At 35.6% G+C, this 23878-nt stretch overlaps 1 protein-coding gene across 4 annotated transcripts in view; it reads right to left on the bottom strand.

Annotated features, from left to right (window-relative positions):
* Nucleotides 1–12108: 12108 nt before the first annotated feature.
* PRKAA2 (protein kinase AMP-activated catalytic subunit alpha 2) overlaps nt 12109–23878 on the bottom strand; it is a 65138-nt gene continuing 53368 nt past the window's right edge. For 3 of the 4 annotated variants that reach the window (XM_059374881.1, XM_059374882.1, XM_059374883.1), the window contains 3 exons: nt 16215–16719; nt 14478–14604; nt 12109–13040 (listed from right to left, as the gene is read on the bottom strand). In XM_059374881.1, coding sequence (XP_059230864.1) covers nt 12802–13040; nt 14478–14604; nt 16215–16719 — 871 coding nt within the window. In that variant the 3' untranslated portion in view covers nt 12109–12801. Of the gene's footprint in view, nt 13041–14477; nt 14605–16214; nt 16720–23878 lie in introns of those variants that run through there. The other variant, XM_059374884.1, reaches the window with a different exon arrangement.

Here is a 23878-nt window from a genome sequence, read left to right as displayed (position 1 = left end):
TTGAGAGACAAGCATTAAGGAGGGCACTTAGTATGTTGTATGCAACTGAAGTTGTTGTATGCGACTGATGAGTCACAGAATTCTACCCCTAAAACTAATAATAGGTGTATGTTAAATAAATTGAATTTTAACAAAGAATAAAAAAACAGACACATAGATCAGTGGAAAAGAATATAAAATCCAGAAATAAACCCAACAATTACACGGTCAATTAATCTTCTACAAAGCAGGAAAAAAACATCCAACAGGAAAAAGATGGTCTCTTCAACAAATGGTGTTAGGACAGCAACATGCAAAAGAAAGAAACTGGACCACCTTCTTCTTATTATTTTTTTTTAAAGATTTTTTTTTTATTTACTTGGCAGACAGATCACAAGTAGGCAGAGAGGCAGGCAGAGAGAGAGAAGAGGAAGCAGGCTCCCTGCTGAGCAGAGAGCCTGATATGGGGCTCCATCCCAGGACCCTGAGATCATGACCTGAGCCTACTGCAGAGGCTTTAACCACTGAGCCACCCAGGTGCCCGTGGACCATCTTCTTATACTATACACAAAAATAAACTTAAAATGGATTAAGGACCTAGATGTGAGACCTGAAACCATAAAAATGCCAGAAGAGAGCACAGGCTGTACTTTCTCTGACACTGGCCATAGCAACTTTTTTCTAGATATGTTACTGGGGCAAGGGAAACAAAAGCAAAACTTAAACATTAGGACTACATCAAAATAAAAAGCTTCTCCACAGTGAAGGAAACACTCAAAAAAACAAAAAGGCAACCTACAGAATGGAAGAAGATATTTACAAATGACATACCTGATGAAGAGTTGATACCCAGGGGCACCTGGGTGGCTCAGTCGGTTAAGCCTCTGCCTTCAGCCTAGGTCATGATCTCAGGGGCCTGGGATAGAGCCCCATATCCGGCTCTCTCCTCAGCAGGGAGCCTCCCCCGCCCCACTCTGCCTCTCTGCCTACTTGTGATCTCTTTCTCTGTCGAATAAATAAAATCTTTAAAAAAAGTTGATATCTAGAATACATAAAGAACTAATAAAGTCACCCCCCCAAAACCAAAAACAAATAATCCAGTTTAAAAATGGGCAGAAGACATGAACAGACATTTCTCCAAAGAAGACATACAGATGGCCAACAGACCCATGACAGCATGTTCAACATTACTCATCATCAGGGAAATGCAAATCAGAACTATAATGAGATATCACTTCATACCTGTCAGAATAGCTAAAATCAACAACACAAGAAACAACAGGTGTTGTTAAGGATGTAGGGGAAAAGGATGCCTCGTGCACTGTTGGTGGGAATGCAAACTGGCGCAGCCCTTGTGGAAAACCGTATGAAGGTTCCACAAAAAGTTCAAAATAGAATTACCATATTACCCAGAAATCACACTACTGGATATTTACTCAAGAAAACAAAAACATTAAATCAAAGGATACATGCACCCAACAGCCAAATTATGGAAGAAGCCCAAATGTCCATCAATGTCCATCAACCAATGAATGAATAAGGAAGGGGTGTGTGTGTGTGTGTGTGTGTGTGTGTGTGTGGTGGATATTACTCAGCCAAAAAAATTAAAAAATCTTGCCATCTGCAATGATGTGTATAATGCTAGGGAGTATAATGCCAAGTGAACTAAAACGAAGAAAGACAAATACCATATGATTTCACTCAAATTCACTCAAATTTGAGGAAAAAAAAAATGAGTGAAGGGGGAAAAAAGAGACAAACCAAGAAACAGACTTTCAACTAGGGAACAAACTCATGGTTACCAGCAGGGAAGTGGGTGGGGGGATATGTGAAATAGGTGATGGAGATTAAGGAGTGTACTTGCCATGATGAGTACAGGGTAATTAAGAATTTAAAAAACAAAGTATTCAAAGTTCAGAGAAGAAAATAGGCAAAATTATAAATAACAGCGATAACAAACAAGATATGAATGAAATGCCTACAAGATTAAGATATGTTTTACAGATAAAATGACACTGAAATTTAGTCTTTATATGCAAGTATGTTCGCTGGACAAGGGGCACCCCCAGATGGAAAATCCATGCTGTGTCTGGTGGGAGATGGCAAGAGCTGCAATGGGGTAGAAGTTGCAACTAGAATATGACAGAATTCATTTGGGCTTTTTCCTTAGAGTGAGGAGCCAAACAAAGATCTTAAGCAGGAAAGCAGTGTCCAATGTTTAGAGAGGAAGGAAGAAAAACTATCACAGCAACACAAGTGATAGACTGAAGAAACTAGTTATTTTTGCAATATTCTAGACAAAAAGCCTTAAGTTAAGATAGCAGCAATAAAAAAAAAAAAAAAAAAAAGATAGCAGCAATAGAACTATCTAGTATAGGAGCCCCAATAGAAGTGGTAAAGAGAGAGAATGTCAGGGCACCTGGATCGGTCAGTCAGTTAAGCATCTGCCTTCAGCTCAGGTCATGATCCCAGGGTCCTGGGATCAAGTCCTGCATCAGGTTCCCTGCTCAGCAGCGAGACTGCTTCTCCCTCTGTCCCCTCCCCCTCTGCTCCTGCTCACTTTCAAAAATAAATAAAATCTTTAGAAGTACAAGTGGAAGAGAGAATTAGGGAATGACTCAGATTTCTTTTTTGAGAGATAAGGCTGGTACCAAAGACTGGGAATATATTTCTGCTTGGACCTCCTCTGAATTAAATCTGCTACTCAGTGCAAGTGTAGCCCTCTCCCATACTGCAAGAAAAGACCTGTTACAGTGTGCACTGTAGATTAGGCTAAGTATGGCCTGTGGGCAAGGTGGTAAGTGAGAGGCTAAGCCAAGACCTTTCTTGCAATAATCCTGTCCAAGAGTAAGAAACCATGAATCACTCTTGTCACCTCATCACAGGGTCTCTTGTTCTAATTTAATAGCTCAGCTCCAAGTCTCAATTTCCTCAGTAAAACAGGGCTAGAAGCACTCAACTTGTCTACTTCGCAGTGTTGTTATCACGCTATAATATATAAACAAAATATAAACAAAAATGTCTTAAAATCCTTAGTATGTAATGCCGTATAATTATTATTTAATACCTGGTCTTTCAGTAGTTGGAAGATGTTAGAAACAAAAATACGATTTTGACATTCAAATCTTAAGACCTGAAAGAAGGGCTGGGATATTATAGGTAAATTGAATATTTTCTCTGTTTTTAAAATATGAATCATTTGGTCTAATAGAAGCTAGTATCTAATTACTATTGATTGATATGGATAGGTTTTTTGGAAGAATAGCTGCTTCTATTGATTCTATCTATAATCAATGTGGTTATAGGTCTATTTCACTGATGTCAGCCACATTTCTTCCATTCTTTAAATCATGGCATTAAACTAAACTTCTCACTAATGTATCAGGTTTTTAAATGTAAACACTGTAATGTCGCTGCTGCCCAAGCAGATGCCATCTGTCTCCTAGAAACTGTAACCTAGCATAATACTTAAAGATGGACTTTTAAATTTTGTATAAAATATATCTTTGTATATATTATATACAATAATTGTATAATATATACAAAGATAAATAGATAACAACATTCAAAGGAACTTGATCCTAACAGAGGCTAACACGGGCACACTCCATTTCATTTATAGGGCCAGGCCTCCAGCAACCTGTAAACGTGTACCAACAAAACCTTCCCTTCCTCCTCCTTTTTTAAAAAAGATTTTATTTATTTATTTGACAGAGAGAGATACAGTGAGAGAGGAAACACAAGCAGAGGGAGTTGGAGAGGGAGAAGCAGGCTTCCCACGGAGCAGGGAGTCCGACACAGAAGTCGATTCCAGGACCACTGAATCATGACCTGAGCCTGAAGGCAGATGCTTAACAACTGAGCCACCCAGGCACCTTCCCTTCCCCCTTTTGAGTATCTCTGTGAAACACTTGGCTCTTCCAAGATGACATAGCATTCTCTTGACAAGGCCCTCTCCTGCACATCTTAAGAACATTTAAACACAGATTCTGGGGCACCTGCGTGGCTCAGTCAGTTAAGCATCTGCCTTCAGCTCAGGTCATGACCCCAAGACCCTGGGATTGAGGCCCATTTGAGGCTCTCTGCTTAGCAGGGAGCCTGCTTCTCCCCCTCAGTGGCTCCCCCTGCTTGTGCATGCACACTCTGTCAAATAAATAAAATCTTAAAAAAAATAATAAAACATAGATTCTAAGGGGGAGAAAAGGAGAAAACAATGACCATATAATGGCACTCCTAGAAAGTGCTTGTTAAAGGGTAGGAATGATATTTTCTTCAGTTTCTTCCAACATCCGTTTTCTTTTCAAACTTCCTATAATAAGCATCCATACCCATGCAATTTAGGAAAAAAGGAAAAACATTTTAACTAATCTAAACAAATATCTTTAAAGTTTGCATTAAGCAAATTAAAATCTTTACTTATATATGTTTTTAATGAGGGTTAGAGTACAATGTTTTTTAGATAGTTTCATTTAGATAAGTATGAATGGTGTATCATTATAAGTACATAGACTCACATCTACATTGTCCATTCTCTAGCGTAGGCAGCCCTTAGTGTGAAGTTCTACTTTTAGTCTGAGGTACTTTTCCTTCCTATTCTCTGGCTATGGTAGACAGATTTTTTTCCCTCTGTGGTCCTTGTGCCCTGGTGTTATTCCTGTAAACATGTGACTTAGCAAATGGGACTTTACAGATGAAATTAAGGTTGCTAGCCAGTTGACCTTAAAACCGAAAGATGACCTGGGTGAGACCAATTTAATCACAGGGGCCCTTCAAATCCCAAGAGTAAAGCAGAAGAGTCAGCTCCCCAGTCAGAGAAATATAGTGACAGAAGAGGTGGGAGAGATTCAAAACATGAGTCCCCTTTGCTAACCTTAAGGATGAAGGGAACCACAGGCCTCGGTATGATGGTGCCCTCTAGAAGCTGCAAATGAGCCCTAGCCAACAGCCACAGAAGAAATGGGACTTCTATCCCACAGCAGTGTGGAACTAAATTTTGCCCATAACCTGAAAGAGCCTTGAAACAGACTACTTCCCAGAGCCCAACCCTACCAGTGCTTTGGTTTTCAAGCCTTGTGTGACCTGAAGAAACAACACCGAAGTTCTGACTTACAGAACTGTAAGATAATAAATTTGTGTTAAGTCACTAAGTTTTTGTAATTTGTTATAGCATCAATAGAAAATATAACAGCTAAAGATAGAAACTGCAATGTATGACAAAAGTTAATTCTTCAAGGAAACCTAGGCAATATTTTTCTACAAAAGCTTTCTCTGTAACTATTAACTGACATGTAGAATATTAGCTTAATGACTCAGCAGAAACAAAAATAGCTTTCACATTAACCAGAGACTTTAATTTGATTTTGTGAAAAAAGCTTATAAGCAATCAAGCTGTTTTTCTCTTTTGTTTGTTACCTATAAGTATGCACAGTGCAAATATTAATCAGGGAGAACCTGCAACTATGAAATGCTATGTTGTTCAAGATGACATCTTTACCATGTGGTTACTGGAAGACAGAGCCTTCCCACTGATCATTTAACACCCACAAAAAATACATAACAAACAAAACTGAAATTTGAATCTATGGTTATTAAAACACAAAAGCATTTGAAGTCGGGGCTTTTTTCTTTTTTCCTGAAATAAATTATAAAGAGTGATCCCAATTTCAAAGGTTTTAAAAAAGATTTTAATAGATATATATCAAGTGCTTCAACAGGTGACTCAGCCTATGGAGTATTTTTTCTTTTTCAAAAATAGGCTAAGAAAGAATGAACATAGGATATTCTTGAAAATGTTTTGACTAATATCCAATCTTGCATTTTCTTATGATTGTCATGGTCATAACCTAATGGCTATCAACTTTCAGTTTTATTTGTTGCACTCAAAATTCACTGTATGATATTTAAGCATACATGACAAAGAACACAGGCATTCTTCTTAAAACAATATTTAGATTACTCTGCTTAGAGTTCACAGTTCTCTAACAATTTTACATTAAACACACAAAACATTGTACAACCAGAGAGATTTGTGAACAGTCTTGAGAGAAAGCTGTATTTTGGTACATTAAGGCAGACTCAGCCAACAACTTAAGAAGTTCTGGATATTTGTTGCCACAAAAGACAAGTTCAAAATTTGAATATTTGATGTTTTCAAGAAATTTTAAGTCACTTAAAATAAGAATACCATAATTCGTGAAACTGTGGTCTTAAACGTTTTTACCACTATATTCTTACCACATTAGACTTCTAAAATCAAGATAGTCATCCTATCAGTATCAAAGATTTCTATTAAAAAGAAGAAAGGAAGGGATTTACCTTAAATATGATGATAAACCCTGTATTTAAGTAAGGGCCCTCAAACAGTTTCTCACACACGTCTGTGAGGTAGGTTGTCGTCCACATTTTGTAAAGAAAATCCAACCAAACTGAGAATCACATTCCAAATTAATTTTTGTTCTTTGCTCTGCATTATTTCTTGCCTTTACAAACATTTGAACTGTAAAGATTGTTAATCACTGCATTCATTTTAAAAACATGAGAAAGCAGCCAAAGTTTCACCAAAGTGACTTAAGAAGTAAAACAACATAAAGGCAACAGAAAAATACATCAAGTGAACAGCTTTTGACAGTATAGGGTGAGGTATAGTCAAAGGAGCCTGAAAACCAAACAGGCAAAAGCAAACAATGTAACCATCTGTGGAGGGCAGAACTGAGGGAAAACAAGAGCAATTAGAAAAAACAACTTCAGACAAATTTTTGACTAATTATTACTATTCCTATAATTTGAGAAGGCACAATTAAGGTGTTTTGTTTAGAGCAATTAATCTATTTTTTTTCCATTCAGGAAAATGTTATCCATCTAGAAGAATGGCCTTTCTTTATAACAAAATTAACTTAAAAGGGATTTTTAGTAAGAAATAAACTCTTATAAGCAGTAAAAATTAACTATGTAATTCACTGGGGCTAGACCATTCCTGTGCCTCCTTGAAATTTTAAATCAACACAAAGCAGTTAACCTTGCAAAATCACACAGATAAACCTTGTCAAAATCCTGTGTATGTTCAGAAAAGTTTTCATGCTAGGATACTCTACAAATACTTCAGCTTTTTTTCCTGGAAAGAACACACTATTCTGGGGTTTCCTTAATTGCACTTTAAATGTAAATGAAATTTACCTATCTTGTTTGTCCAAATACTCATGAGCTACCTCCGCAAAACCTAAACTGCTTTAAATATAAACAGTAGTTACCCAAAATCCCATCACAGTCACGGCTGCAAAATGGCACTGCTCTGCAAGTGGGGCAGTAAATACGAATACTGGCTCACTACGTTAATACCGGCCCACAGTCTGGTAACTTCTAGACTCAGGCTGACACTTATCAGGTTCTGGCTGAAAAGTTTAATTAAAACTCAGTCCAGTCTCAACTGTGAGTCTGGTTCTTTATGCTCTTACTGTTTACTTTATGCTATTACTGTTCAGTGGCATAAAATCCATCAAGATTATATGTGGAAAGGCTAGTAAGGAAGCCAGGAACTTGTTCAAGTAACGTATCATTTTTTTAAAGCTCATCAAACATTACATTTCTGGGAGAATATCAAGCCAATAATAATTAGGTAGTTCGTGAACAGAGATATACTCTATGAAAACAGTGTTTATCATCTAAATACCCATACAAAATGAAAAATTATCAATGTGTACATGAAATTTAGATAAACCTAATTCAGATAACAGTCAAAAACTATTATAATTTAAGATAGGGGCTGCAGCTAGTTTTACTTTTTATAAAAGACTGTGCTACAAGGATCAAGTAAATAAAATTAAAGGAAGAATCATGCTTAAAACACCTTCAGTATTTTATAAGCACCCTCAATAATTCAAAAGTACTGATAAATATCAATATACTAATCATAAATAATTTTAGTTAGTATAATCAACCAGTTCCAATAATTAAGAAATATTCAGTTAAGACTACTTTATGTCACTCAAAGACTTGAAAGCAATAAATCTGGGTTTATCTTTATTACTCAACTCCTCAGATGTTTCAGTGATTCAGACTGCTCTCCCCTTGAGGAAGGTGGGACAGAAAGAGCAGTGATCACTGCTGAATACTTGTATGGCATTAAAGCTTTATGAAGAGCTTTGTGGTCCTGCTTCCTCAACTACAAAATGGTTATACCTCACAAGGTTACTGTAGTGTATTAACTATATTAATAGACATGGTCTCTGGATCTAAAAATCACTATAAAAAAGTATGGAACACTTCTAATACTTCAAATCAGTAATATTTTGCTTCTGCCAAGTGCACATGATGTTTTAACACGTTCAGTTTTCTAGATGACTTTTGCCATTTGTATTCTAGAGGACAGCTGTATTTAAATTTTTTTTCAAGTATAAACCTTTAAAATGCCTCACCAAACAAATACAGAACATTGACACTAGTATAAAATCTCCAAATATATAAAAAGTGAACACTAACACAATCATACAAAAAAGGCAAAGACAGAACTTTAAAGCTCAAATGTACCTTGGAAGCCTTTTAGCCTATCCTCCCACTTTAGAGGTTACAAACTGAGGTCCAACATAGGTGTGATTTACTAACAGATTGCACATATTCCTCATCCAGAATTTCTAACAGAGCCTCTGAGAACGATTATTAAAATAAATTACCTTCCCTATTTAAAAAGTCACAGAATGACAGAATGACCAGGTAAAGATATGCCAGATTGAAAAAGTGGAGTTCTTTAAAAACAAAAACAGACAAAACCATGAACATGGTTTGCATTTAGATATTGAGATTTCACAGCCATCAACAGGATTTAAATTATTAACCAGTGGCAGACAAAGATACCGTGTCTGTGGGAAGCATATTCTAAGCTTTTCTATTTTATAAGTGGAAGGTACAGTGCTGATATTAACTCAGTATACTTCACATTAATAGAAGCAACAAATAAATTCAAACAGTCAGAAAACCTGTAACAGTTGTCTATGATTATTTTCTTAATTATGTCTCTTCCAATATAAAAACAAAAAAAGTCTATGTTCCCTGAGTACAAACTGGCTAGAGAATAAGAAAAAGCAACCCACAATTATGCAGCTCTTATGGGAACCCTATTTGCAGAAAATGGAGAATTTCTGTAAAACATACAGCCAATTCTCTGACAGAGAAATACTGGTACTTCCAATTAATTTAGGCTCCTAGATTCTTGTTATAGCAGACTAATACCAAGGAACAAAACACTTGAGGTTACAAAAGTGTGCCAAAAGTTTGTTGATCAAAACAAAATCCAACTTGAAATAGGTTTGCCTACCTCCCCATTCAATTTACCTGTTCCTCCGTTAAAGATTACAGGAATTAGATCTAAATATGGTGTCCTGTATTTAGAAAATGTTCATGGACTATACAGTTTGAAAGTGAGAATCAATGTCATAGACTCATTGCCTACAAAGCCATAGAGCCATAATAAGCATTAGTCACTAGTTTCTTAGGCCTTTTTTTTTTTTTTACAAGTAATCTGCTTTAAGTTTTCTCAGCTATCCATTCAACACAACAATTAATAAATTTTGCTCCCAAACAATACCACAACCTGGTTAAGAAAATCAAGGTGCTATGAAACACATCATAGACACAAAATTTTGTTTAGGCCAGCATTTGCTCAAATGAGTATGTCCACAGGTTAAAATGAAATTTTTCTGATTCTGAACCATATTCTCTCCAGCAACTGGTAAGAAGATACCTTAATTCTATTCTTTCCTATGTTAATTATCATTATATAATTACATATATTATTATATATATGTAATATATATATTACATATATATTATAATTAACTAATTATAGCAACCTGGAACAGTAAGTTTCCTAAAATAGTATTTTCCAAATTTGCCTTTTCCCATGGAATATTAAGATTAAAAGTAGTTAAATTAATTTGGGGAAAGCAGTGTTAAAGTTTTCTTTTTTTCACTGAAGGACTTTTCAAAGTCTTTAATTCTCATATCCACTCCATCCTCAAGCAAGAGTGTGACATATAACACTTTCCAAACTTCTCAATGGACTCGTTTTTCAGCACAGCACCTCAGGGATACAGTGTGGGAAATGCTATTGTAGAACCTTATGGAGTTCATTTCCATGATGTAGCTAACTCTTTATAACCTAATAATAGAAGCTCTCCTCCAAAATCTTAACTTGAAGAAATTCTTCCCACCACAGATCTAACAACCACATACCACACCCCTGATTAACCAGCTTACAATATTGAAATGTGGGAATTTAGCAACTGATTCTTTCCCTTTTCCTGCCCATTAGCAACAAAAGCCTCCTCTGATATTATTCCGGCCCCTATTATGCCATACTGAGCCTCCTGAAATCTCCTTAATATAATGCAATTTACTGTACCTTCTAGATTCAGAGTAGCTGTGCTTTAAAAATGTAAGCACAAGAGAACTGAAACTGCAACCCTGGTTCTCCTAAAATTCAACAGATAGCCATCAAAATGTAGATATTCACAAATACTGGCACGAATGAGAAAATAGCATATAATATTTTTAATTCTCAATAAACATGATAATCACCAATATAAAGTATTTTTATATGAGTAAGTTCTTAATATCTGATTTATTCGACTAACAAAGCTAAAATGCCACTGTATTCCTTGCTGTTTTTCCACCTTCAAAATTGTTAGGGATTTTGTCATTAGGGATAAGGAATCATCAGAATTCCTATTTCTAAGATCAATCATAGTAAAGCAAATCGTATGAGGTGGACCTGTTCTTCCCAAAAGAGGTATTTACACATTTGAAGACGTTAAAATTATGCCCTATCTATAACGCACAGCAGAACGATTATCCCTCTAAAAACAATCACAAAAAGTACCCTTTGGTGCCACTAGATGGCAATCTTTCAAAGGTTTAAACTTAAAAAGAGTTTAATGCAAACCCACACTTTTTCCCAAATTGGTGAGCAAAGATTCCTTTAGATATTATGAAGTCAGACTTAAAAGTTACTTAACACCATTTTTAAAAAGTTCTATAAACCAATATGATGTGACACACTGCAAACTCCTGACTCGAAACTACTTAAAGACAGACATGCTTATCTTCCAAAAACATAAGAGAAACTTGGCCAAAGATTTTCATTTGCTTCTTGGTAGAAAACATTATTTTTGGCAAACAGAAACCTGTTTTCAAGAGCTTAATTTTATATAGGGTAAGTTAGGTGAATGAGAGTGTAATTATAACACATTAAACAAATGAATAAATACAAATTAGATAAATTACACATAATTGAAAAATTAAATACTTTGACTAAAACAATATAAGCAATGAGCTATTATCTAATCTGCTGTATATAGGTTTCTTTTTAAACTTAAAAAAAAAAAACCTGCACAAAGCAAAACAAAGAAACTGCTTGGTTTTTCCTTTAAAAGCACTGGTGTGTGAATACATATATGTATATATGTAAACAACACATACATTTATTCAAGAGAGAATTTTTTTTTTTTTTTTAATGTTTAAGGCTTCCCTAGCCTAACAGCCTCAACAGGTAAGGTCACAACCCACTAAGCTTTGGAGGTACAAAAAAACCCTTAGGGCCAGAACAGTGTTTTCAAACTGGATGGCTAGCAACCAAGATTCAGAACAAAGAAAGGGAACCAGAAAAGATTTAAAAGCTAAGTAAATCAGCCACTAAGGATCAGACAACAAAGAAACTGGTGGTGGGAAGGTAGGGGCGGGGGGGGGGGGGGCGGGGGTGGGGAGATGGCTGTGATAATAAACTTGAACTTTAGATGAATAATTAGCATTGTGGGATGCAGGGGGACATAGGCACACACTCCCCACCACCACATACATTAAACCAAAGGTAAAAGTTCTATTTTAAGGGACTGTTGGTATTTTGCTTTGTTTCATTTAACTATTTTATCATGCTTGTGAAATACAAAAATAAATAGAGGCAAAAAGAATTTGAGAAAGGTAGTTTTGAAGGCATGTTTTTAAATGATGTTAAGTTTAAAAAAATGTTTTTTATGAAAAACCAAAAATTGTAATTTCAGATGTTCTAATACTGAGTAGAACACCGAAGACTCTTAAGTAAATATATTATCCAAGGAAATCTCAAATAAAATCTCTAGCTGGTTATAAGCTGTTTTTTTTTGTTTTTTTGTTTTTTTGTTTTTTTTTTTTAATAAGCTGTTTTTAAGGAACCTGGAAACCAGTTATCTGTTTCAGGACCACAACCCTTCTGTTAAACACTAGGCAGTATTTTCAAAACCTAAAACTACTAGAAGAACTTGGCTTCTGAAATTCTGGGGGCCAGCCTTTAAGATTTCAACATTTAAATACCATCTTACTAATGGCTGTGTTAGTTTTTTCTTAATCTTGTGCAAGAAGACTGGGTGCATAACACAGCTTAAAGCCTGCTGAACTTTAGGAAACAAACTGGATTTACCTACACTAAATAGTAGAGCAAAGAGGTATTGCCAAACCACCCTTTGACTGAGATGACTCACCAGTGAAGGTGTATTAATCATCTGTAGTGAACTCACAATTTTAAAGTAACAATACTCTTCATCAATGTTCACCAATTAAAGATACTGCCTCTATGAATTTATCATAGGCAAAACAGAAGTATAGACGTCTATATGTAAATAAAATGTCGGAGTTTTTTGTTTTCAATAATTTCAATGTCATTGAGTGTCCCCTGGAAATACTCACGACTCTCCATCAGTATTCCAGAGTGTATGATATCCATAAGTAAAATAATAATTTTAAGAATCTATCTGATTTTCACAGTGCTATAACAGAAAGACAGAAACTAAAGAAACATCATCAACGGGCTAAAGTAGTGATAAGACTGGCACACATTTCAAAAAAATCCATGGTGTGACTGCCTAGACGGGGTGGAACTGAAGACAATGTGCTTCCAGTCAAAGAGCCAGTGAGAGAGCCAGAAAGTGAATGGCTCTCCGCAGTTACAGAATCAAAACTTGATCTTGGTCTATGTAAGCCAGCAGCAGAACAGGAACGCTGAGGTGTTGAAGAACCAGACCTCTGCTCCACCACCTCATCTGAAATGGATGAAAGAAGAGCAATTTATATGAAATGTGTATTTGCCCAAGCCCTTCTTATGAAGATGCTATATTCAGAAAACTGAGTAAACATATCTGAACAAGGGAAACTTCATGGATGGCATGTTTCAGAGTTTTAAGAGCAGGGGTAGCAATACCCCTTTCCTCTCACAATTATAACAGACATCACTCATCAACTACAACACTAACAGTCAAAATGTCACCCCTAAATCCTTCTCAGAATAGTATTTGGCATCCGCCTTGAATTTAAACTGATATCCCATCTGAAGACAGAATATCCCTGAATGATTATTTTTCTTGCAGCATATCAACAACAAAAAACAAACATTAAAATAAAAAGTTACCATTATACAGTGGTTCTGAACCTTCAGTACACAATGGTGGGGATGTGGTAAGGAAATCTTGTTAAAAATAAAGATTTCCAGGGGCGCCTGGGTGGCTCAGTGGGTTAAGGCCTCTGCCTTCAGCTCAGGTCATGATCCCAGGGTCCTGGGATGGAGCCCCGGAGTCAGGCTCTCTGCTCAGCAGGGAGTCTGCTTCCCCCCCTCTCTCTCTGCCTGCCTCTCTGCCTGCTTGTGATCTGTCTGTCAAATAAATAAATTAAATCTTTTAAAAATAAATAAATAAATAAAGATTTCCAGTTTCCCAGGACTCACCTCTAGAAATAAATTCTGATTTGGTAGATCTAAGGGTAGTTCCCAACAATCTGCATTTTACTAAGAACTCTGGGTAATTCTGATGACAGGCAGTGATAGCTCAGAATAAAATTTAACTGTTCTGTTGAAAACAACTTCCCTAACTGTGAACTCAGTTCTCCTCTGGTTCTGTCCTGCACCTGACCCTTGGTTTACTGTTTTTATCCCACTTGGGCCTCTGGACTGAACATATGGTTCATGAGGGTTTGACTTCTGGCACCCACTAAACACTTAGACACAAACCACAGCCACCTTCCTGATTCCTTCATCTCCTAAATGATTGGGGCATCAAAATCCAACCTGAATACAAGGAGAGACTCATTTGGCCAACCAGGATGAGGAAAGCTGATGAACAGAGAAGTTTAGATACTACAATCCTAACAATAAGAAAATATGAATGAAGAAATGTGACAAAGAACCGGACAGCATCATGTAATATTAGGTAAAAACTGCCTCCCTGTTATTCCTTACTTTAGCTCCACAACGAACACTGCAAGCGAGTATTTTATGCCAAGGAGGCATGTCTTTTGAAGAAGTGCTGGGTTAGAGATATTCCACGTCTTCAATACTCTTTATTTCACTTGCATTTTTAGTTAACTCTAGATTACTTTAAAACCAGCATAGAAGACCCACCCACCATGTCTTTGAGATGATTTTAACATCTTGTCAACTAGTGCCAAGTTTTATCTTCTCAGAGCTCATGCCTGCATAGCTTCCTTACCATCAATGCTTTTAAAGTCCAAAAGATAGCTTCTGTTGTCAACCAGATAAAGTTGTAAGCTCATTTTCACATAATTGCCAGTCACTGGATTTTTTCTTCTTACACGAAGATGGTATGCATTCACTACCTAAAATGAGAAACATTTTTAAAGGAAAAATGTTAAAAATAACAAGCTACAGTGTCTCCCTTATTCTTATTGCAAAGAATATTGAAATAGCTGACAGGTGGGGTAGAGAAGGAATTCCTGAATCATCTTCTAATATTACATGACACTTTAATATTTATTTAATCTCCACTAATAAAATTGTCTGTGCAGATCACCAGAAATTTAAAGGGAACTCAGAGATTATAGAGTCCAGCCTTCATTCTAGCTATACCTTTGCTCTAAATGTCAACAACAATTCTGGTCACCCAGACTCAACTTGAATACCTTTACCTATTAATACGGAGTAGGAAGAATAAAACAGAACTAACGTTAATAGTTTGCATTAGGCAGTATAAACAGGTACTGTCACAAAATTTATTATAATTCTGTGAAGAAGTATTATCTGCCCTTTGAACAGAAGAAAACTGCAGCGCAGAAAAAGATGATTCTGGATTTTCAAAACATCTATCAGAGGAGTTTCAGGGCACCTGGGTGGCTCAGTCATTAAGCGTCTGCCTTCAGCTCAAGTCATGATCCCAGAATCCTGGGATCAAGCCGCACATCCAGCTCCCTGCTTATTAGCATGAAGCCTGCTTCCTCCTCTCCCACTCCCCCTGCTTGTGTTCCCTCTCTTGTTGTGTCTCTCACTGTCAATTAAATAAATAAAATCTTTAAAAGAAAAATTAGTTCCAAATTTTTTTCAGTATGGAATTTTAAAGAAATTAATGTCTTTCTTTTAACTAAATTGCTTAGGAAAAGCATATCTGTTTTTAAACGGTTTTAAGGAACTATTATCTTGTTTATTCATTTCTTGTACAAATAAAATGAAAATGAAATGATGTTTCAAACATGTCAAATGAATATACACAAGGTATATTTGAATATTTTTATTCTGTCATTAAAAATACATTCATAGTCCTCAAGAAAAGAAGAGTAAAAGATATCTGAAATGAAAAAAAATGCTTTCCTTCCTACATATACTCAAACAGAATTGCAATGAATTTGAGCACTAATTTAAAAAAAAGAAAATTGGGAGCTAAGAGTAAGAAAAATATACCATAACCAAGGATTAAAAGCACTAGCCAAATTAAAGAGATTTTCTTAACCTAGAGAAAAGTATTTGTTGACTGAATAAATATGTCCTGATGGTATCACTTGTATTGACCCCTAGCTGTTATAGCTAGTGGGAAAAAGAAAAGAGAGAAAAGTAAAACACAGCATCTTCAAAGACACATGACTTTGTATTGCTATGATGCAGACAGAAATAGGTGGACTATTTTCTCAGGTGATTTCAGGTTGATTACTTTCTGTTTCTTGGCCAAGACTGCTAGTCTCTAAAAATATTGTAGGTCCGCAGCATTAACAACTCTTCATGCTTTCAGAACTGTGTTTAGTTTGGAATGCACTTGGTATATTAATGGAAAAAATGGGGTTTATCATCCAGAAACACCAAGACCACTAAATTTGTATCTAAATCAAAAACAACTTTTTTAGAGACCTAAGTACTCAACTCAGTAGATCAGAGCAGCTTACTATACCAAAAAAAAAAAAAAAAAAAAAGCAAATGATCTTAAGATATTACAATTTCCTACCTTCCATTCAAAATCCAGCTGCTTCATAGCTCGGTAGACTTCAGCCATAATGTCATACGGTTTGCTTTGACTTCTGATTCCAAGATGCCACTTGGCTTTTTTCACAGCTAAAGATTTGGGCTTAGTTGTATTCAGTGCATCCAATGGACATCTCGCTTTAGGACTGTCTGCTATAAGGGGTGGCATCCTTTCTGGATGAGGTTTCAGGCCTGGGGGAATATGCATGGTACTATCATCCATAAAAGAACCAGATGGGGGACTAGAGGCGAGGTAGAACTCACTGGCTTGGTTCATTATTCTCCGATTGTCAATGATAAGATGATAAGCCACTGCAAGCTGGTCTTGAGGGTCACCACTATATAAACTGTTCATTACTTCTGATTCTGTACACTCAAATTTTTCACACACTTCTTTCACAGCCTCATCATCAATGACGTTAGCATCATAGGAGGGGTCTTCAGGAAATAAGTAACTGGGCAAATCTTGTTTAAACCATTCATGCTCTCTAGGAAAAATACCACAATACACTATTGTAAGAACATGCTTTGGCAAGTCCCAAATAATTTAGACATGGGGCAATAAAATATAACAGAATCAGAAAGACCTGTTCTCTATATGATCCTGAATGAGCTAATTAAACCCCACCCCTGAATAACTATGATTATTCAGACTTGGGTACTTGGCTGACATTTCTGAAAAATTAGTAAAATGAGCCTGTCACTTCAAAGGAAACAACTAGCAGTATTTTTTGCCAATGATAAAGTTCAACCTTTCAAGCAAAATTTTAGAAATTTATATAATTTGTATCTGCCTCCATGAGTTTGACAGCTTCCTACAACTTTAAGACTTTTCTAATAACTTTATAATGGTAACAATGAACATGGTTTTTAATACTTTATAATGAACATGTATGTCACCATTTGGAAAATCTTTTTAACTCAATAACCCGGTATTTTCAGAATGACCAAGGTAAAATATCTACAAGCCGGTATTTTCAGAATGACCAAGGTAAAATATCCATAAAACACACACAAAAAAAGACCAGTGAATTTTAATTAATAAAGTACAAATATACACTGAGATGTTTTCTAATTTATACTGTAACTAACAAGTTAAGCTTTGGCTTAAGATCAAAGAAAAATATCCACAACTCTCTGAAAGACTGTTAAAATGTTCCTCCTTTTCCAACCACTTATTTGAGTGGTATCAGATTTTCTTCATAGACTGCAACCAATACAAACATACTGCAACAGACTGAAGAAGTAGACCTAAGAACCTAGCTTAGTAAGCCCAACACCTAAGAGACTCTGAAAAATAATTCTACTCTTATTACCATTTTTTAAATTTTTCATAAAAGATGTGTTATTTAGATTAACATGTAGTAGCTTTACTGTTATTTTTAAGTGAATTAAGTGTTTTTTTTTTTTAGGTTTCTCAGTTTCAAATTTTTATATGATAAATACTGATATGACCTGCATTAAACAACACAACTCTTTGGAAGCCTCAATTTTAAGACTATAAAGGGGTACTAAAACCAAAAAGATTGACAATCAGTCTCCTAAATCTTATTTTATCACACTTCTGAGCTTTTGCACATCCAAGAACATCCTGCCTCTTTTCATCTGACCAACTATGTATTATTCCTTCGAGACTACACAAGCACTGCTACATGATAGAACTGGGCACCCTCTAAACTAAATTCAGATCAATCTATATTTTGCTTCAATGCTTTCTATTGACTGATTGTTTCATTTATGAATTTTAACTAAGTATAGTATAGCAAAAAGACATTCTTCCTCTCAGATTATATTCTAGCAGAATACAGATAAATATTCACAAAAATAAATATATAGTTTCAAATATACAAATATGAAAATCCTGTGATAAAGATTATAAGAGGAAAACATAGGGTAAGATAAAAATATATAAATCAAAACGGGAGCCATGTAATTAGGGAAGCTATGGAGTAATATTTAAGCAGGTATCAGAATGATTAGAAGTCAGCTGGGAGCAAAGAGCTGGGAAACAGGTATTCCCAGCACAAAAAACAATGCAGGTAAAGACTGAGACAAAGAGTTGTGCCATGTTCCAGAACAGAACTGAGGCCATGAAACTCATGAAAACAGGAGTTATAGGTTGGAGGGGCAAAAGCTATCAAATATTTCTGACAGCTATAGGCTAGAAGAAAGATTCTGGGACTAGATCCTATGCTTGATGAAAATCACTGAAAGATTTTACAGAGACATGGGTGACATAATCTAATTTGCATTCTGTAAAGATAATCTTGCTTGTGATACAGAAACTGAAGAGACAAAAATGATGATGATGATAATGCTGATAAAATAGTCCAAGTAAGAAATGATGGTGTGCCAGGCCTTGAGGATGAATCTTCTACAGCTTCTAGTAGATCTTTCTATTGTAACACTCACACTTTCTTATAGGTATTGATTTTTTTCTTAATCTTACTCACCAAACTCAGAGCTCCTTGAAACAGAGACCATGCCTTATTTAGTTGTATTCAACTACCAAACACAATGTATATGTTCAATAAATGCATAATAAATAAGTGACAAATACATAAAATATGAAAATCAAAATTAATCCATTAATGTGTTTATTTCCTATATCATACTAAGCACCAAAGGCTTGGTAATAAAGATGCGATATATTAATTTCTCCCATAAAACAGGAGACATTATATATCTAACATTTTAAAAATATTAGTGACAAATAGGGAAGATGAGCATTTCCAAATGAACTCCAAAAATTCACTCTTCCATGAAATCATTCAGAGTACTAGCAAAAATCATCAAAATCAGGGCACCTGGGTGGCTCAGTCATTAAGTGTCTGCCTTCGGCTCAGGTCATGATCCCGGGGTCCTGGGATCGAGCCCCGCACTGGGCTCCCTGCTCAGCAGGAAGCCTGCTTCTCCCTCTCCCACTACCCGTGCTTGTGTTCCCTCTCTCGCTGTGTCTCTCTGTGTCAATTAATAAATAAAATATTTTTTAAAAATATCATCAAAATAACTTTCCTAAAACCATGGAAATTTACCAAAAGCCTGCAATAATCTGAGAAGTGTTTACTCAAGAAAATAGCTGATCTCAATAAAAACACTGAGATCTGAAACATTTTAAGTTGCCTTATACCCATCTTCCTTTTCCCACTTCTATGGTAGCCTTGAAAACCAGCAGTCTCACAATCATGGTAGCCCAGAACACCTAATAACCTAATAACGGCCTAACAACCACTAAAGGAAAGATAGGTTTAGAATTAGAGCAGAATAGGTTTAGAATTCTCCAAAAGTCCTAGCCTCAGGAAACTGTAATTATTTGACACGTCTGGAAGTTCCCTGGAAATCTCCATTTTGGATGCCTTGTCTTTTTCTGACCTGATTCAGAGTTCCCTCACTGCAAATAGCCTTCTCCCCAGGACATTTGTCAAAAACAACCAATGGCAGGCACCTGGGTGGTTCAGTGGGTTAAGGTCATAATCTCAGGGTCCTGGGATCAAGCCCTGCATCGGGCTCTCTGCTCCGCAGGAAGGCTGCTTCCCCTTCTCTCTCTCTGCCTGCCTCTGCCTACTTGTGATCTCTGTCTGTCAAAGAAATAAATAAAATCTTTAAAAAAAAAAAACAACCACCAATGGTAACTGTGACATCTCAACTGACTGAAGAGGCAGTAAGATTTGGGGCAAACAAGAAGCTAACCATAAACCTTAAAATGAAAAGTTCAGGAATAATAGTTCCACTGAGGTCTTTGAAATACTCTGATATATTCCTGGGACTCAAGCAGCCCAGGCATATATTATGCAGGGCTGTGTGCTTACCTAAGAAAGACCCTCATTTCTAATCACTGGCTGACTTTGAAGCTCTCTGCTAATGTGGAATAAAGACTAAATCAGAGTTAAAAGCTTCTCTTTGGAGCAATGAAGACATACTCCAACATGTACACACAATCACTTAGCAAAGGCTGTGAGACTTACTAGATCAAGGCATTTAAGGAAAACTGTAATAATAAGATGACCATTAAGCTAACTAATCAGAGATTTCAGTGGCCAACCATGACAAAAAGTACAAAATCTGGGGAATTAATTCAGTAAAATCACTAACAAAAGGAACAGCAACAAGAATTACAAATTAAAGGCATACATCCAAAAGAAATGGAAACATGTGACCATAAAAAACTTGTACATGAATGTGTATAGCAACATTATTCTTAAGAGCCCCAAAGCAGAAATAACTCAAGTATCCATTAACTGATGGACAGATAAACAAAATGTAGTGTATCTGTACAATGGAGTATTTTTAAAGAACAAAGGAATAAAGTACTATACATGCTACGCCATGAATGAACAGTGAAAACATTATGCTGTGTGAAAGTAGCCAGATTCCAAAGGCTACATGCTACAGGATTCCATTCATATGAAATTTCCAGGACAGACAAACCCATAAAGGCAGAAAGTAGATTACTGGCTTCCAAGGCATAAAAGGAGGGGGAAATGAGTAATGACTGCTAATGGGTATAGAGTTTCCTTAAGGGAATTAGAAAATGGTGATGACTATACAACTTTGTAAATATACTAAGAACCACTGAATTATACAATTTGAAGGGACAAATATACAGTATGTGAATTATATCAATGATATAAATGCTTATAAAATGATAAATAAGGAAATAATCTAAATATTTATTTCTAATTCATTCATTTGCACGAAGGACCATAATTATTTACCATAAGAAAACTGCCAATTAAAAAGTCATAGTCAGCTTTTGTTTTCAGGAACAGTTTCTGAATTAACTCTATCAAGATAAGCAGTAACCAGAATGTTTATGAGAGTTGGCCTGAGACAATATCAGTTCATTTCCCCATCAGAAATTAAGTCTTTCTATCACTATTACCTGATACTCTATTTTGGTACTTAAGACTAAATGACTTAAATGAGTTATGGAAACACATGAAAATGAGAACACAACAATCCAACATCTTCGAGATGCAGCAAACGCAGTTCTAATAGGGCAATATAGCCCTACCTCAAGAAATAAGAAAAAGGTCAAATAAACAACCTAAACTTGCACATAAAGGAATTAAAAAAAAAAAAAAGAACAAAGTCCAAGGTGAGTTGAAGAAAATAATAAAGAATCAGAGCAGAAATAAATGACATAAAAATTAAAAAACAATAGAAAAAAATCAGTAAGAGGCACCTAGCTTGCTCAATAAGAAGAGCATGTGACTCAGTCTTGGGGTGTTGAAATCAAGCCTCACATGGGATGTAGAGATACTCAAATAAATAAATAAATTTAAATAAAAAATAGAAGATCAATAAAATTGAGAGCACCACTTTTATTCAATATGGTCCTGGAAGTCCTAACTACAGCAATCAGACAAGACAAAGAAATAGAAGGCATCCATACTGGTAAAGAAGTTGTTAAACTGTGACAGTTTAATATCCATCGAGTATGGATGCCTTTGCAGATGACATGACATTCTACATAAAAAATCCTAAAGACTCCACCAAAAAACTACTAGAATAAATTCAGTGAAATTGTGGGATACCTAGAAATCAGTAGCATTTCTATATGCTAATAACAAAGTACTAGAAAGAGAAATTAAGAACATAATTCCATTTACAACTGCACCAGAAATACTAAAATATAACAAGGAGGTTAAAGACTATATTCATGGATTGACAGAATTAGTATTGTTAAAATGTCTATACTGCCCAAACCTATCTGCAGATTCCAAGCAATACCTATCAAAATACCAAAAACATTTTTCACAGAACTAGAAAAAACAATCCTAAAATTTGTATGGAACTATAAAAGACCTCAAATAGCCAAAGTAATCTTGAGAAAGAAAAATAAAGCTGGAAGTATCACAATCCCAGATTTCAAGATATGCTATAAAGCTGCAATAATTAAAGCAATGGTATTGGCACAAAAATAGACACATAAACAGAACAGAATAGAGAGCCCAAAAATAAACCTATGCTTATGTGGTCAATTAATCTAAGACAAAAGAGGCAAGAACATGCAAAGAAGAAAAGACAATCTCTTCAATAAATGGTGTTGGGAAAATTGGAGAGCTACATGTAAAAGAATGAAACGGGACCACTTTCTAACATCATACACAAAAAATAAACTCACAATGATTAAAGACTTAAATGTGAGATCCTAAGAAAAACACAGACAATAATATCTCTGACACCAGCCTTAACAATTTTCTAAATATGTCTCCTAAGGCAAGAGGAACAAAAGCAAAAATAAACTATCAGAATTACATCAAATAAAAAGCTTTTTGCACAGTGAAGGAAACCATCAACAAAGCAAAAAGACACCCTACTAAATGGGAGAATATACTTGCAAATTATATATGCAGTAAGGAGCTAAAGTCCAAAATACATAAGGAATACAACTCAACACCAAAACAAAACAAAATAAAAAATCCAATCAATTAAAAACAAGCAGAGGAGGACCTAAACACACATTTTTCCAAAGAAGACATGTAGGTAATCAATAGACACATGAAAGTATGCTCAACTCCTGTAATCAGGGACATGCAAATCAAAGCCACAAGGAGATATCATGTTACACAATTAACATTGCCAAGGACTAAAATAAAAAAGACAAGAAATAATAAGTGTTGACAAGGATGCAGAGAAAAAGGAATTCCACACTGCTAGTGGGAATGTAAATTGGTAATAGTCACTGTGAAAAACAGTATAGAAGTTCCTCAAAAAATTTAAAATAGAAATACCATATGACCCAATAATTCCACTACTGGGTTTTTACCCAGAGAAAATAAAAACACTAATTCAAAAAAATATAAGCACTCATATGTTTATTGCAGCATTACTTACAATAGCTAAGATATGGAAGCAACCTAAGTGTCTATCAACAGACAAACGGTAAGGAACATGTAGTGTACATATACAATGGAGTACTGCACAGCCCTAAGAAAAGATGAAATTGGGGGTGCCTGGGTGGCTCAGTGGATTAAAGCCTCTGCCTTAGGCTCAGGTCATGATCCCAGGGTTCTGGGATCGAGCCCCACATCAGGCTCTCTGCTAGGCAGGGAGCCTGTTTCCTCCCCTCTCTCTCTCTCTCTTTCTCTCTCTCTCTCTCTGCCTGCCTCTGCCTACTTGTCTGTCAAATAAATAAATAATCTTTAAAAAAAAAAAAAAGAAAAGATGAGATTGTGCTATTTATAACAAAATGAATGGACCTAGAGGGTACTGTGCTAAGTAAAATAAATCTGAGAAAATAAATACCATATGATTTCACTTATAGGTGGAATTTTAAAAAAAGATATGAAAAAACAAATAAACAAAAAGCAGCATCAGACCTATAGAGAACCAATGACTGCCAGAAGGGGGGTTTGGGGGAATAAGCAAAATGGGTGAAGGGGAGAGGGAGATGCAGGCTTCCACTTATAGAATGAATAACTCACAGGAAGCATATCTAATTTTCTTTCTAAGGAAAAGCCAATTAAGTGACTGAGGCACCTAGCTAGTTTGGTCAGTAGAACATTTGACACTTGAACTCAGGTTTGTGAGTTCAAGCCCCATGTTGGGTGTAGAACTTATTCAAAAAAAAGAAAGAAAGAAAAGAAAAGAAAAGAAAGAAAGAAAGAAAGAAAGAAAGAAAGAAAGAAAGAAAGAAAGAAA

Source organism: Mustela nigripes, chromosome 14, assembly GCF_022355385.1.
Source record: "Mustela nigripes isolate SB6536 chromosome 14, MUSNIG.SB6536, whole genome shotgun sequence".
In the NCBI taxonomy this organism is placed as follows: Eukaryota; Metazoa; Chordata; class Mammalia; order Carnivora; family Mustelidae; genus Mustela; species Mustela nigripes.
Note: the sequence above shows the minus strand (reverse complement) of the source record. Positions and strands in the feature narration are given on the sequence as shown.